Source organism: Dermacentor variabilis, unplaced genomic scaffold (genome assembly GCF_050947875.1).
Source record: "Dermacentor variabilis isolate Ectoservices unplaced genomic scaffold, ASM5094787v1 scaffold_12, whole genome shotgun sequence".
NCBI classification, from domain to species: Eukaryota; Metazoa; Arthropoda; class Arachnida; order Ixodida; family Ixodidae; genus Dermacentor; species Dermacentor variabilis.
This window is the reverse complement of record NW_027460280.1, coordinates 20242543-20257329: the sequence shown is the minus strand read 5'-3', so window position 1 is coordinate 20257329 and position 14787 is coordinate 20242543. Positions and strand designations below refer to the sequence as shown.

The following is a 14787-nucleotide window of genomic DNA, read 5'->3' as shown; positions in this document are numbered from 1 at the left end:
ACATTCTGCCCACGTTGTCAATGGGATCAGCCAGCCTTGAACGGTGGATGAAAAGAGGAATAGAATCGAGTGGAAGGAAATGCTACAAAATTGCGGCCCAGCTTTTGTGCAAGGTCAGCATTTTTTCTTACATCAAATATACAGACAAGCATGGGAATGGTAGCACTATGCTTAGAGTGCTAAGAACACCAGTCCTTAGGTAATCATTTGAGGAAAATGAACCACCTAGCATGCAAAGAATTGTAGAACAAGTCCTATACTTACTAGCCTAGCAAAGCTTCCCTGTCAGTGTTATAAAAGAATGCAGAGAATTATGAGATATATGTGTCCACTTTTTCTACTTTTAGAATGACTAAACTGAATCTCTCCGTTACGGTTTTGCACAGCTGGCAATTGAGTTCAATTCTTACCACCACTCAAAAATAGTCGAAAACATCAGCAGTAGGCTTACCCACAAAGCCCAAATTTGTAAGTCATGTTTTAAATGAATTGTTCTCCATGAGAAACATCTTTTACGATGGAAAAGCATTTACAGCTGCTATGCCAAACTTTGTGCTCAGAACTTAAAGCAGGAGAAGTAACCACAGACTGGTATGTGAGAAATTAAGCATCTGTGGTTAAACTGCTTATTTTGTGCCAGATGTCATTGATTTGTTGTAGGTTCAAGCTAGTTAGGTGTGCTTAGGTGTGCAAGCAGCCTTGTGAGCTAGAAAATTAAGTCTCACAGAAATTGTACAAGCAAGATGGATTGCAAGTTCTGAAAAAAAAAAAAAAAGTTATGCCTTGGTTTTTGGTTGCGGCTAGTAGTGTAGTGTAGTAGTGTGCCAGAGCTATGTAGTAGTAGCTCTGGCACTTCCAAATTTGTTGTTGTGAATCTAATTAGAGTCTACCTTAATTGTTCTCAGCTGAGGAACTTTGGCTAGGTAGTATGTTAAGCTGTTGACTAATTTAGAGGTATGCGAATAGTGAAATTTTAGTTCAAATCAAATTAGAAAGGACTGGTGTACTATTATGGCATAAAAATTCAAGTACCATGTGGTCATGGCCAGAGCAGTTAGATAATGACTGGAACAGAACAAATACATGGTCTGTCAAAAATAATTTCTGGTGCAAAACTAGTGCCAATCCATTGCTCTAAAAAACAGAGGGTTTACCTAAATGTGACATTGAAGGCAGAGTTTGAGAAGTAGCGCTGTTCATAGAATGTTGTCCCTGTGCAGACACTGCCACATGCAGCATCTTTTCGTTGCATAACAACTTGCAAGCTGCAGTTTGACGAATTGAACGTTGGAAAACACATACTGCTTTGAAAGCAGCATATACATGGCCTTCATCATTAAACTTCCACTATTTTTTATTTTTATTGTGCAAGCAACACACTTGTGGCTTGCACAGATGCTTTATTCCCCATGGCGGACATTTCTGCCTGCATTGCAAATTGAGGCAGAAAATAGAATTCACAAATACATTAATTAAGTTTATCATTGTGTGAAGGGTCTACACCTCGTATGGAAAATTGAAGGCATTCATATCCTAAGGCAGGTTCAGTTTGTATTATTTTTCTGCAAGAGTAGACTATTCATCATGCGATTTGTTGCTCAGGGTGTCTGATTTTGTGCTTGAAGATTCAGAATTTTGGCTTACCTCAGGTTCTCACACATTTCTCCGTCCCACAGGGCTAGAAAACACTTCCAGACACACAGGCACATAGGATGCCATAATACCGCTTGGCTGTTGCATGGCTGAGGAGATATGTGGCATGTGGCTTTACACTGCCCCCTAAAATAAAGTGGGGAGAAACTCAACAGAGCACCATACATTGTCCAAAGAAATCTTTACAAAGAAACAACATACAAGTCTTAGGAGGAAAAACAGTAAAGCAAATTTCTTAACAAGAATAGCACAACAATAGGTGAAACACTACAAGCAAAATATTTCAGAAAAACATTTTCTTGATGTCTCTATATTAAGTAATTTTATTGATAACTGAGTTAAATTAAACCTGTTTATAGAGTTTTGGGCAATAAATAATCTAGCGCTTTGTAAGCGTATTCACAGATGTGGAACAGCCAATATTCATGATGTGGCGTTGTGAAATGTATGAAATTTAGTTCAAAGTTCATGTTCTTGGATAGGAATGCAATTCTGTGATGTATTTGCATCTGCGACTGAAGAAGAGGCATTTCATAAAGGCACCTTTTATTACATTCAAGTTTCTGAATTGTGGTTCTTCATAGGCTGACAGGAATGGTATACATTAATTTATTACATTAATTTATTGCACTGAGTGCACCTTTTTGTAATTTGCTAGCTTAATAATTTTTGTGGTTGTCTTGGTAATCCAACCTAAATGGCAGTAGTTAATGTTTGATTCAAAAAGAGCAAAATGGGTGATATAATAGTAGCTTAGTTTGTTTGGGCAGCATATTCTGAAATTTCTTCAAGATACCTACACCACGAGCAGGCTTGGTTTCTGGATGTTCAATATGCATTTCTTGTAGCATGAATTCGTTAGACCCTCGAATTTTTAATGTTCATAACTGTTTATATTCTTTTACCAGAAAGGTTAAGAGAAGTATTGAGAGGGTAACATTATTTGCCTTGAATGATATTACTTCTTTGTTTTGTTTGAGTTTATATGTATAGTGCAGTTCTTTCAGACCATACTTGGAAGTATTTCTAACACAATTACCCATTTTCAATAGATTATCAATGTCAGATCCCAATAAAAATAAGCTCGTGTCATTTGCATGAATGACATACATCACTATCCATAGTAACTAAATTGGTTATGTATATGTTAAGTAATAAAGTGCCCAGTATACTCTCCTGGGGTGCATCGTGTCTGTGTTATAGGCTGATTTGTCACTACCGATAGATACGCACTGAACATGGATGGTTTCTGAATAAGTGTCATATGGTTTATTCTGTGTAACACCTCTGAGAAATGTATGTTCCATGTATAGTTTTTCATTTTCACAGTTTTCAATGATTCATTATTTTTGTCATAAAGAAAGTGAGTTCTGTAACTAAAGTTCTGAAACTAAACTGTTTGCTCGTAATTAAGTTAAATTTATCGAGAAACCACACTAGTCATAATAAAATTGTTGTTCCTGTCCCTTAGAAAAAGTTTGCTAGATACTGGTCAATTTATGCAATACAACAGCTCTTGCTTTTTCATTTCAAGTGGAAGTATGCCCAGATTAAAAGAAATATAGTAGATATAAGTTAATATATATCTTGAATAACAGACTCCATTTTTAGACTAAGTGCACCCTCACTCTTGTTCATCTTCATGCACCTAAATTCTGAGAGCGCCTCAGAATTGTTACACTTGGAAAGAAAAATACTCTTTATGAGAGAATTGATAGAATCTCACGCTCTAGAGTCATGTGTACCGTCAATTAATATAGTAGAGTAACATTAAAATTATCTGCTTATTCAGTACCGCTATAATTTACACTCTCAATCATAATACCTTCTGGAGTGCTTTGCTGGATGCTGCCTAATAGCAAACTTAGTTTGCTCCAGAGAAGCCTTTAACCTGTAATACCGTCCAACATGTTAAGGTGATAAGCACTTCTAGCTTTGCCCAGCCTTTCTTTCCGACTGATACACAATGCATGGCAAGCTGTATATTTTTGCAGCACATCTTCGCGCCTACCCTCTGAATGTGAAATTAGCCACACTGAGTGACCAGATTTCGCTCTGGATATCTCAGTCTTGCAAGAAAAGGTGGAACTAAATGAGCTTGCTGTCAGGTACAGCATTCTTCGAATTTCCAATATAAATGTACACCCGTGATTCAAAAGTAAGTGGACCTGAAGTTCTGCAAAGAAAGAAGAAAATAAAAAGAATCCTGGCAACTCAGATCAACAATCTGTAACTGATAAATGCACTGCGATGTTTGCAATGCCAAGACATTGAAGAAATTCTCTTTCCCTTGCAGAACCTCTGGTTTGCATACTTTTGGTCATAGGTGTACACAGCAAATTCAAAATTTTTAAATGTTATGAACAATATCTTTGTTAATTACTCTTTTTCACTATAATTTCCTTCACTGTGAATCTACCGAGGAACCTAAAGCATCTGTACAAGCCACGTGTATATAGCTTGCAAATTGTTTAATTTGAATGGGTGAAAACTTATTCATATTGAAAGCACAATATACGAGTGGCATACAAAACATGTCTACAGCTAAAGCATGAAAAGACAGAGTTTTAGCTTTTCCAGTATTTGGGTAAACACAGGCGGACTGTGCGTTGGGGCTTAGGAGCAGAGGCGTAAACGTGAGTGGCCTGCATGTTACCGCCACCTCGTGGCACACAGCTCAGACAAAAACAGCTAATATTGCTACTTTGCTGCTGAAAATTTACACCCGCAGCAAAGTGGAATACACCTGGTTAATGCAATATTAGCCGTTTTTGTCTGAGCTCTGCACCACCAGGTGGCTGCACCATGCAGGTCACTCAAGTTTACGCCTCCGCCCCTCCGCCCCGTTCACCTGCATTTACCCGTATAACAAACAAGCTAAAAGTCTCTATTGTATGTGTTCACATGCCACCTAGCTCTTTTTCATCATGTTGCCAAGTTCTGTTTTGGCATGAAGAATGCACTGCGGCCTTATGTCCACATCAGGATTGATATGCCTTGCTGAACACACGCTAACCTTTCAAACTCTTGCACGTTGCTCCACAGTCTAGCCACACATACATTTGAGCCTAACACTCTTCTACAGCTCTGCGTATCGTGCATTATCAGTAACTGCCACGTCTGGCAATGCCTTGTTTTTATCAAGTCACCTGTTCGCTCACTAGTGATAGCAGAGTATGACAAGGATTTCACTAGAAACTCTGCACTCACTTGCTGTATGAAACTGCTGCTCTGACAGTGGGGTGTGGCCTACAGGATTAACATAAAGAAGGAAGTTTGATTCAGTTCAAGTGAACAATGCCGTAGGGCTGCAACTTCAGAGCTTTACAAGTCGCCAAATATGAAGCTATGGTGACCATGCTTGCATAGTTAACGATCTATTAGTTTGAAGTATTTGAGCTGGACGCTATGTGTACTTAGGTTGACTTATGCAATTTGACTACATAGTGATTGAAATTTAAATATTTGCACACCCCTATGACGAAAATTTGTCAACAATTTGTGTTGAAAATTTGGTCCAGCACATTCACTTCACTTCTATTTTTTAGATAATAAGAACTGTTTTACTGTAATTTTTTTTACTAGTAGTGTATTTATTACTGGGGAACTTTGGAGACTGCTGGCCTGCCCAAGCTATGATTGGAGCTGGCTAATACAATTTGTTTTGAATAGGTGCTGAATGAACCGGAGACATGGTAAGGAAAACTGCTCCTGCTTCTCTGTGGTGTTGGCAGTAAACAAAGTCCTTATCAGTTATGTGGCTTTCCTCATGTTCCTCTCTATCTAGGGAAGAAAAAAAAAATGGCAGTATGCTATGGACAGATGCATAACAAAGCAGGCTTGTGTTATTTTAGAAACATGCTGCCAATCAAGTAGTCATTGCTGAAATGTCATATTTTCAGAAGTTCTTGAGAGTGGCTCATGTCTGTTAGTAGCAGAGATTAAAGTCAGAATTGTTTTGTACTTGATGTTTCTTTGTAAGTGTTAGGGAATATAAGTGCTAGATATAACTGCATTTATAAAGCTTATCTCCATGTATGCTTTATTCATTAGCCAGCAAGATGGCGAAGGTTTATACTTTGTTGCTTCTGCCTAGGGGCCTGCTTGTAGCGCCTGACTGGTGTTTTAACTCACTCTTTCTTTCAGTTCATGACCTAGAGGCACTGGGCAGACATAATAAACTGTTTTGTGTTTCAGAACAGTGATACTTGTGACATATATAAAATGAAGTGATCCATCGTGACAATGTTGACACTATGCTTATTATACTACAGCCATATTGTGCCCTTCATCTCTGAAATTTGCACCACTGTGCTTGCGGCTTGTTCTTGTACAGCTGTTTTGTTTTTCTCTCTTATAACAGCATGACAATATGTTGCAGCAGCAGCAACAGTGGACCTTATAACAGAATTGAATCTGTGTATAGTGTATTTGTTTTCAGGACCTGATTGCTTGTTTCGTCTACAATAGGCTGTGTTGCAGTGCATGAAAATATGCCCAGTGAATAAAGAAAGGGAGATTTTTGTATAGACCGAGGAGCATGTTGATTATGGTCCAAGCCTTCCATTTGTACAGTTTGTATTAAAAAAAATTTCTCGGCTTGCTTCATGAACTTTCACGTCTATGTTCAGAGCAGATAAATAGCTGTCTGTAGCTAGACATACAAGCATGCCACAGCTACGGACCACCATTCTATGCTCAGGAAATGATTAATGCATAAAGGAATGAGAAAAATTGGTTTGAATCAGTGCACTTGTAGGTGTCCAACTTTTGCAGTATAAAATTGCCCCAGGACAAGTAGAATTGGCCCACTTGGTTACAGATATCATTAAATGTTCCAACTTTTGTAGCATAGAAAAGGAGAAAAATATCATTAGAGAGTTTTAGTTTAGGGGACGCAACTGCTTGCGTATGCAAGCCACTTATGTCCCCTAATCTAAAACTCTATTAAAGACGATTTGACTAGGGTTGTTCAGATAGTGAAATTTCCTAATTGAATAAAATATGAATGTTCAAGAAAAACTAGTCCTGAATATCAAATGAAATATGAAATATTTTCTAAATTCTAAACAAAGTGAAATATGTAATTCTTTGTGTAGCCCACTTGGTGAAAAAAAAAATGGAGGCTTATATGCCATATTTAGTGTAATACCATTCATAACTAAACGTTTGAACAACTGAAGAGCTTGTGAGTGAGTAACAACAGCCTTTAGCAGCTGAGGTGCCATAACTATACCAGCAATGAGTAGAGGCAACTGCACATCAACAGATGTTCATAATGTGTCGTGTTTCTTGAAGTAGTGAAATGGTGGTACTACAGTGCCACACATAGTTTTAATGAGGTGCAGACATGGCAAGACTGGCCAAATGATGAATTGAAAGAAGTTTTCATATGCAAGCTGCCTAAAAGCAATCCATTCTTAATTGAATGACTAGAAATTATTAAGCAGAAGTTATGTGCACTTGCTCAGAAACTCTCCTGCAGTCCTCGCTTCCATAGTTCTCTCTACTTCACGGCTCCAATATTCAAAACACGAATTAAAAAATTTTCAATGACAATTCCTAAATCAAATACTAATCAAATAGCAGAGAATATTCTATTCATATTTGAAATTTGGAATATTTGGGCACTTATGAACTGCCTATAGGCACGGAGCAAGAAATATTTAGGAGTGGAAACTCCGCTGTTTGCGGCGACCAGAAAAGGTCACAAGCCCGTGGTGCCGTTATCGTGCTGGCGGCCTGGAAAGAAATTACCGCCGTTGAGAGCGCGCCGGAGTGGCCGGAGTGGTCGGAGCCGCCTGCCCGGGCGCTGCATTTTTTTTTTTTTTTCCCCCGCTGCGGCTTCTACGACGCGCCGCATGGCGCCGCCACTGTATATGGCCCCGTCGGCGCATACAATAATTGTGACTTTATCTGGTCGCCCGCGCTCGCTCGCGCTGACGGGAGTTTCACCTCCTATATGTCTTACTCCGTGCTATAGGGCAGTACTTGATGTAATACAACCTTTCGTGGCTACTTTTTCCTTCCATAGAAAATGTGTATATGTGCTAGTGACCTTTTTCAGACAATGGTTAGGCTTTCTTTCATGCTATAATTATGTATCAACAAACCTTACTTTTAGTTGTGATAGCATCAGGTCTGTTTGAGATCCTGGGTATCAGGGTCTTCATATATACAAGAAAAGTTTGAAAAACATCAGCTATAACTACTGAATTTGTTGGTTTCCTCTGGTTCTGCAATAAGTGTACATGAGCATGTGCAAACTGTCTTAGGCTTTAAAAGGCCAGCATCATCTCCTTGGACATAGGTTTTTAGGCTTGGACATTTCTTAAAAATTACCACGCTAGCAGAAACATTTACATGTAGATTGCTCCCCAACAAACAAATGCATTTCTTTTAATTGAACCACAGTTAGTTCACTGGGCAGCATTCTTATGTGCTGTAAAGCAATGTTTGGGGCATTAAAAAGCAAACTGGAGATTGCTGAGTAGCATTGAGGTCTTGTATTGATGCTTGTTGCCCAGTGTGCACTGAGCTCACTTGCACATCTGATTCCCTTGCTTCAGGGTGAATGTGTTGGCACATTGTTTGCCAGCATTCAAAGGGGGAACATAAGCAGTCTTATGAAAATAGAGCATAGCCCTTGTTAACTTTTCACTGGAGATTTTTGCTTAACATTCGGTATTTCAGTTCACTTTGTTTTCTGTTCAATATCATGAAAAAAAATTACAGCCTCCTTTTCATTGCATAGAATTTTCCGAGTCAGTTTAACCATTCATGTATAGCTTCTTTCACTGAAAATGCAAGTTTAATGTGCTAGCCACATTTGGCTGCTTATGTTCCTTCAGGATTGCATCTCTGCATTCTGCAATTGTATAGCATACTGCTCCGATGTGTGGACGAGTACAGTTTTCTGCAGGTACTTGGCAGCTGTTGATTGCACAGTGAGAAGCGGGGGGGGGGGTCCACACACTAGCTCCAGCACAGGCATGGAGAGCACGCTATGTAGCAGTTTGCCCAGCTTGCTTCTCACCAATTTGCAACGCTATCTCCAAAGATATTTTCATTTTGACTGTACTCTTGTGTGGCACCTGTTTCTCGCAGATATATGAAAGGTGTGCCTTCAGCTTTGTGATTGTGCCTTATAATTAAGTGCCACTTTTCTTTTTCTTTTCATTTTGCTAAGGAGCAATTTCGATTTCAGCGCTTACCTTGTGTATTTTCTTTTCTTTTTTCTTCATGTAGATGAAAAAAGATTTTCTGGAGCTGCTTAAAGAACAGAAAAACTTGGACAAACACTCCCGTTGGGGTGATGTCAAGAAGAGCATGGCTGAAGATGCTCGATACCGAGCAGTGGAAAGCAGCTCCCAGCGAGAGGAGTGGTTCAAGGAGTATGTGTCCAAGCTGAGCGCACCTGTAAGTGATTTCCTGATCACATTTCTTAAGTTTAGTATAGTATAGTGGTGAGGAGGGAACACTCTTAAGCTACTGTGATTGCAGCTGACATAGAGCAAAGCAAAAAATCTGTTCTGGCAGAAGGCGAAGGATGCCAGTGCAATAAGATTTTTTTTTCTACAAGTCGCAAAAGGTTGCAGCATCTTCGGTGCAACACTAGGCGATGCTTCATTCTGCTAAAGGTGTATCCTCTCACATGCTTGGTTGCGACTATGCCTGTGTGCCTGTGACCACTTGGGACTTGTCTCTGCTGCCGTGCACATAGAGTGGTGGACCTCAGAGGGGCTCCTCACCAGGCTCCATGGTAAATGTTCGTGATGCACTAGAGGTTGCAAAGAACCATCCCCAGGGAGCATTTCACCACAGGGATATCAGGGTTCAGCTGAGATTGAAACAATTTAAATGTAGCAAGGGTGTGAGGAGATGAGCTTCTCTTCCTCACATAAGAAGGCTGTCTCCCACCTTGAGAAGCAAGTACCTCCCCAAGGCAGTCATTCGTGGAGCACTGCCACTGCACAGGCCCGGGCTGGCCCAAAAGCCCAGGCCCGAAGTCTTAGGCCGAGGTCAGGCTTGGGTTTGAATCCATGCACTCAGGCCAGGCCCGGGACCATTATGAGCCTTATAGGTCGAAACTTCCAACACATGCGGTCACTCTGCATAGGTCCTAGGTATTCTGTGTATAGCCAAAGTGACAAGTTTGAAAAAACTGGCTAATAATTACCTTTGCAAGCAAAATCAAAGGGAGTTTTCATTCTTTTTTGTGTGGGTGAAAAATATTCTTAGCAACAGAAATAATTAGAATTATTTTCTTTGCTTTGTTTTGTTCTCATGAAGGAAAAAAAATTATTCTGAAAAATGCTCTTCATACTGTCTGACCGTTTCCAATTTCGGTGATTGCACTATTTCATCACTGTATATACAGTTATTGCGTTCCATTTGTGCCATTTTGCCACATTTTTATTTATTACACAATGACGATTGCTTTATGGTCACCACAGTACTCATAGAGAGCTTGCGCCTTAACAATATTTGCAGTGTTCTTCACAAACCTTCAATTTATGCATGATAATTGTTTCGTTTTGGGCTCAGATGGGTTTGTATGGCAGTGCATTTACCACCTTAACTTTTTTCGTGCGAAAGTTTGAATATGGGTGTTTGAACATTCATTTGCTTTTGCACCAAATAATTTTTAAGCTTTTTCTTGCTGTAAGAACTATTTACAAGAGCCATATTATACCAATATCAATTACAGGGTCAGAGTACAATTACCAACTGGGGAAACCGGGAATTCTCGGGGATTTTGAATAGTCTGGAAATACTCTGGGAAAACTCCGGGAACTTTTGCTTCTATCGAGGAAAATTTGCTGTGATTTTATCGAAAGGGAACGAAGATTGCAATAACGCTAGCTGGCTCGAGTAAAACAGAGGAATAATAACGAATCGTCATTGATGCCATGTCGACGGCTGGAGGAGTTGCCATTGTACAGTCAACAAACCGGACGTCCGACGGCTTCGCGGCACCACCACGTATACCATAGGGTCAATGTGTAAGAATGTCTGAAATTTCGAAAGCAAGAACCTTTTGCTGTCCGATTGTCCGGACTTTTTGCCGTGACCGCAGGTGTGAAACAGCATTAGTCGAAGCCACTAACTTCAATTTTGAGCATCTCGCTGCCTCGAACTGGCGCTCTCACGCAGATCCGCTGGCAGCCGTAGCCGTCAACGCAGAAACGCCAGGCGTAGCTGCTTCGACGTTCGCGATTAAGTTTCTTGCTGTTTGGTGCCGTGTTTTTTATTGAAAGGATTTGCCGCTGGTCAGCAATGGCACCGGCTCCGCCTTTCTGGTCCTGGCGATTGGCTTCAGAGCTCGGAAAGCACTGCCTGTTGCATAATGCTGGGTCCCGAAAGTCAGCTTTGCCTCAGTACAGAAATGTTAAGCGATGAAGCATAACAAGTGTGGGAGGGAGCAATTGTCACGGGACATAGTATGTATTCCCTAATTATACACGCGTGCACCTGCCATCTCCTGTCACAGTACGAGCACCGATATGCCTAATAAGTGTACTGGCAGTCGTTCAGAGCTTTTTCAGATGTGTCTGGGGCAATTTTGAGCCCTCAAGATCAGTAAAAGATGTGCATTCAATTTTTTGTCATCCTCCCTTTTTCGAAATGCCCGGTTTTTCGGACGTTTTCGCGCCCCCTAGGGAGTGCGGAAAATTGGACGTTTACTGTAAAACTAACCAAGAGGATGCTTCAAATGGTCCGTGGGACAAACGCGCGGCGGAAAGACAACGAGAACAGAAAGGACTTACACATTGAGCAATGAACCGGAAAGGAAGCGTGCCGCCACTTCTTTGAAGGAGCGTGAGCTCAAAAAAACAAAGTGTTAGGTGATGCTGAGATGCAGGTTTCCCTCATCCAAACCAAAATAAAATCTTAAAATTAGTGAAATGCAACACTGAAGCATTGTGCGGGGGCTGAGAGTATGTCAGGACAGTTGAGGTTGACTTAATTACCAGCCGTTGAGAGAGAATCTCATTTGTGACAAAGTTCGGGCCTCATACCAATGAGCTTGCTATCAGTGGATAGAAGTAGTTCGTATTCGAAAATATTTGATTCGGTATGCATCTCCTTCTTATTTGTATTGGAGAATGTTCAACTAGATTTGCAGTGGGTTTTACCATTCTTTTCGAAGGTATTTTATTCACTGTGCAGTTTAATAACCCCTTCCTTCTTTTTTTCTTTTCTGAATAAAATAAGTGCTTCTCCGTACTATTCAAACTGGATTAAGTCATTTATATTTTTTAACATGCTAACTAGAGAGTGATAGAATGGGCAACATGGTGTGAGCCCGTCTCGACATGAAACAAAGTTCTGTTTCACTCAGGGAATTTTGCTGAAGCACTCAGGGAAAACCTGGAAAACTCGGGGAATTTGAAGATGTCAACTTGGTAGACATCCTGAATTAGAATGCCGAAGGGGTGCTCACAGGTGATTGCCGTGATACCGTCGTGGTATCGACGCGTATGCGTAGCACGCACGCATAGAGGGTTGCATTTAGCAACCATTTTAGCCATTGCTATAATCATGGTGATAGCAGTAACATGAAAAGCTTAATCAAGTGCTGCAAATTGTGCTTCAAATGAGTGTACAAAGAAAAAAAAACCGACCCAGCTCGAAATCATGTGGCCACTGCCCGATTTCAGCATCTCAATGCTTGGATCTATACTGCATCCTCGTATTCAGATCGATTAGAAAATTCTGCCATACGAACACCCCTATTAACTTCTATTTTCCCCGTACTCATTATAGATGTGAATAAAAGGAAACATGAAAAACAGCGATGACGCGTTTAGGCACCATAGCATATACCGCACACTTTTGTGATGACACTGCCTAAGATGACTGTCTTTATGTGCATGTCTGGTTTAGCCGTACAACATTAAAGTTCATTGATTTACATGTAAAAAAAAAAAACAGCGATTCCTGTTTCCCATGTGCGAGGGAGCCCATTTATTCCACCTCCTGACAAAGCTTGCGTGTGCACCATGCATACAAGTCAATAGCACTGTGCAGCATATCGCCATAGGGCAGAATAAAGTTTACTTGGCCGAACTGGTTTGTGAACCGTGTAGAATTTTTTATTTCTACGAACCGGAATGAAATCGCAGTGCTCTAAACCAGTATGTTTTCTTTTTCCCCAGTTCAACATCCTGGTTATAACAGAGCCACATCCGACTAAAGGATACCTTTGTTATAAACATATGCAGCTAAATGCATTCATTATGTCCGTGTCTGTTGTATCAAGGTTCAACTACGATTCAACATGAGTTTAGTATGGACAGCTGCAGCTTGCCGCTGAAGCTAGCACATAAGATAAAAATCTGTTTGGCTTCCCATTGCACTAGATGCCAGCATAATAGCTGAAAGATGTGAAAGGCCCAGTTTTCATTTAAGAAAGCATGTGCACTTGGGAGAGCACATCAACACCAAAGCTATCACGAGGCTTCTGAGGTAGTGGAGGCGTCGCTGGTCAGTGCAGTCAGGCTGACATAGGTACATGTTTTACTGCCAGTGTGTGCAGGGATTTTGTGTCCTTTCATTTAGAGGAAGTCCTGTTAATATTAATGAAACAGAAATATGTGAGCTTTTAGGGACTTTGTGCATTTCTACCCTGGCCATTTCCCTTGCAGGGAGTCTCCATATTGGCAAGACACAAATGCATTGAAGTTTGGTTCCTGCAAAGATTATCCAAAATTGGAGTTGTGCATTTGATTAACGAGGGCAATAACAGTGGGGTTTTACTGTATACAGTGGACTCTCTTTAAACGGAACATCAAGGGACCAGGGAAATCGGTTCCGTTTATCAAGAGCTCCATTTACTGAGAGACAAAGCTGAGTACAATTGCGTGAATGCAAAACCAACTATCTATGAGGATGGTGTTCCATTTAAGAGGCAGTTCCATTTAAGTTATCTCGGTTTATCAAGATTCCACTGTACGTTTTGCAGCCACGTGTTTAGTGGGACCTTTAGCAGCTATATGTTGCATGCATAACCCCCCCTCCCCCTTTTTTTTTTCAGCATGGCCATGAGGGTGAAGATGACAGCACACGTGAGCGAGAAAAGCAGGAGCGGATTGAAGCAAGCCTGCGTGAGAGGGAAAAGGAGGTGCAAAGGACACTGTCCACTCACTTGCGTGAGCGGGACAAGGAACGCGAGCAGCACAAGCACGATGAGGCTGTTCAGCATTTTAATGCCTTGCTCACAGACTTGGTAAGCAAACGTATATTTGTGCAGCTACAAGGGCACCACAGTACAATTCGTCCCACTGTGGTAGCCCAGTGGCTATGGCATTGGACTGCCAAGCTCTAGGTTGCGCGTTCGATCCCAACCGCATTTCTGTGGTGAAGGGAATGAAAAACACGCTCGTGTACTTAGTTTAGGTGCACAGGAAAGAACCACAGGTGGTCAAAATAATTCGTTAGCCTCGTGCTACGGCATGCTTCATAATCAGATAGTAGTTTTGACACATAAACCCCCTAATTTTCATCTTTTTTTTTTTCTTTCTTTTAACAGTACAGTTCACAGAAATTTTTAAGGGCCCCTGATATAGTTCAGACAAATTTTGTAGACGCGTAGGATACAGCTTAAGTAGAAAATTCGCACCACAATTTAAGTGAAGCGTTACGTATTAATGGAGCTACAAGCCATTAAAGTTACCCTCCTCCCTAGCCATGCTTTTCCTCCTTAACTCGTTCGCCGAGCCAACGGGGCTAAGCTCCGCCTTTACTGGTTCTGCGTCGCGATGCGACGTCACATCGTCCACTTCCGGTTGTTTTGGAGCCCGCCCGCGCGGAACTTCTCCGCTAGCCGCTTGGCCGTCGACTGCAAGCGAGAGCTATCGAAGCAGCATGCGTTGCGAGCATTCTGTCGCAGCGCTGAACGTGTGTGGTATTCCGGTAACCACACACTAGCAGAACGTTTCGACAGAACGGTGGAGGCATAAACTCAAGCTGATGAAGAAACTTTAACGTAGGTGTACGTGAGCTGCCTGATAGGTCTCTACGGTCCAGCCGTTGGCACAGAGCCAAAGAAAGAGCTAATATTGCTCTAACCAAGTGTAAAACATTTTAAACATGTACAAAAACAACGTGATAATGATTACACTCCTGTGA

General features: G+C 41.1%; 1 protein-coding gene across 3 annotated transcripts in view; it reads left to right on the top strand.

The window, feature by feature from the left end:
- Positions 1-14787, top strand: part of LOC142566372 (transcription elongation regulator 1) — a 332559-nt gene that overhangs the window by 265573 nt on the left and 52199 nt on the right. For all 3 annotated transcript variants that reach the window (XM_075677319.1, XM_075677318.1, XM_075677320.1), the window contains exons 14-15: positions 8902-9072; positions 13694-13885. In XM_075677319.1, the coding sequence (XP_075533434.1) occupies positions 8902-9072; positions 13694-13885 (363 nt within the window). The remainder of the gene's footprint in view (positions 1-8901; positions 9073-13693; positions 13886-14787) is intronic.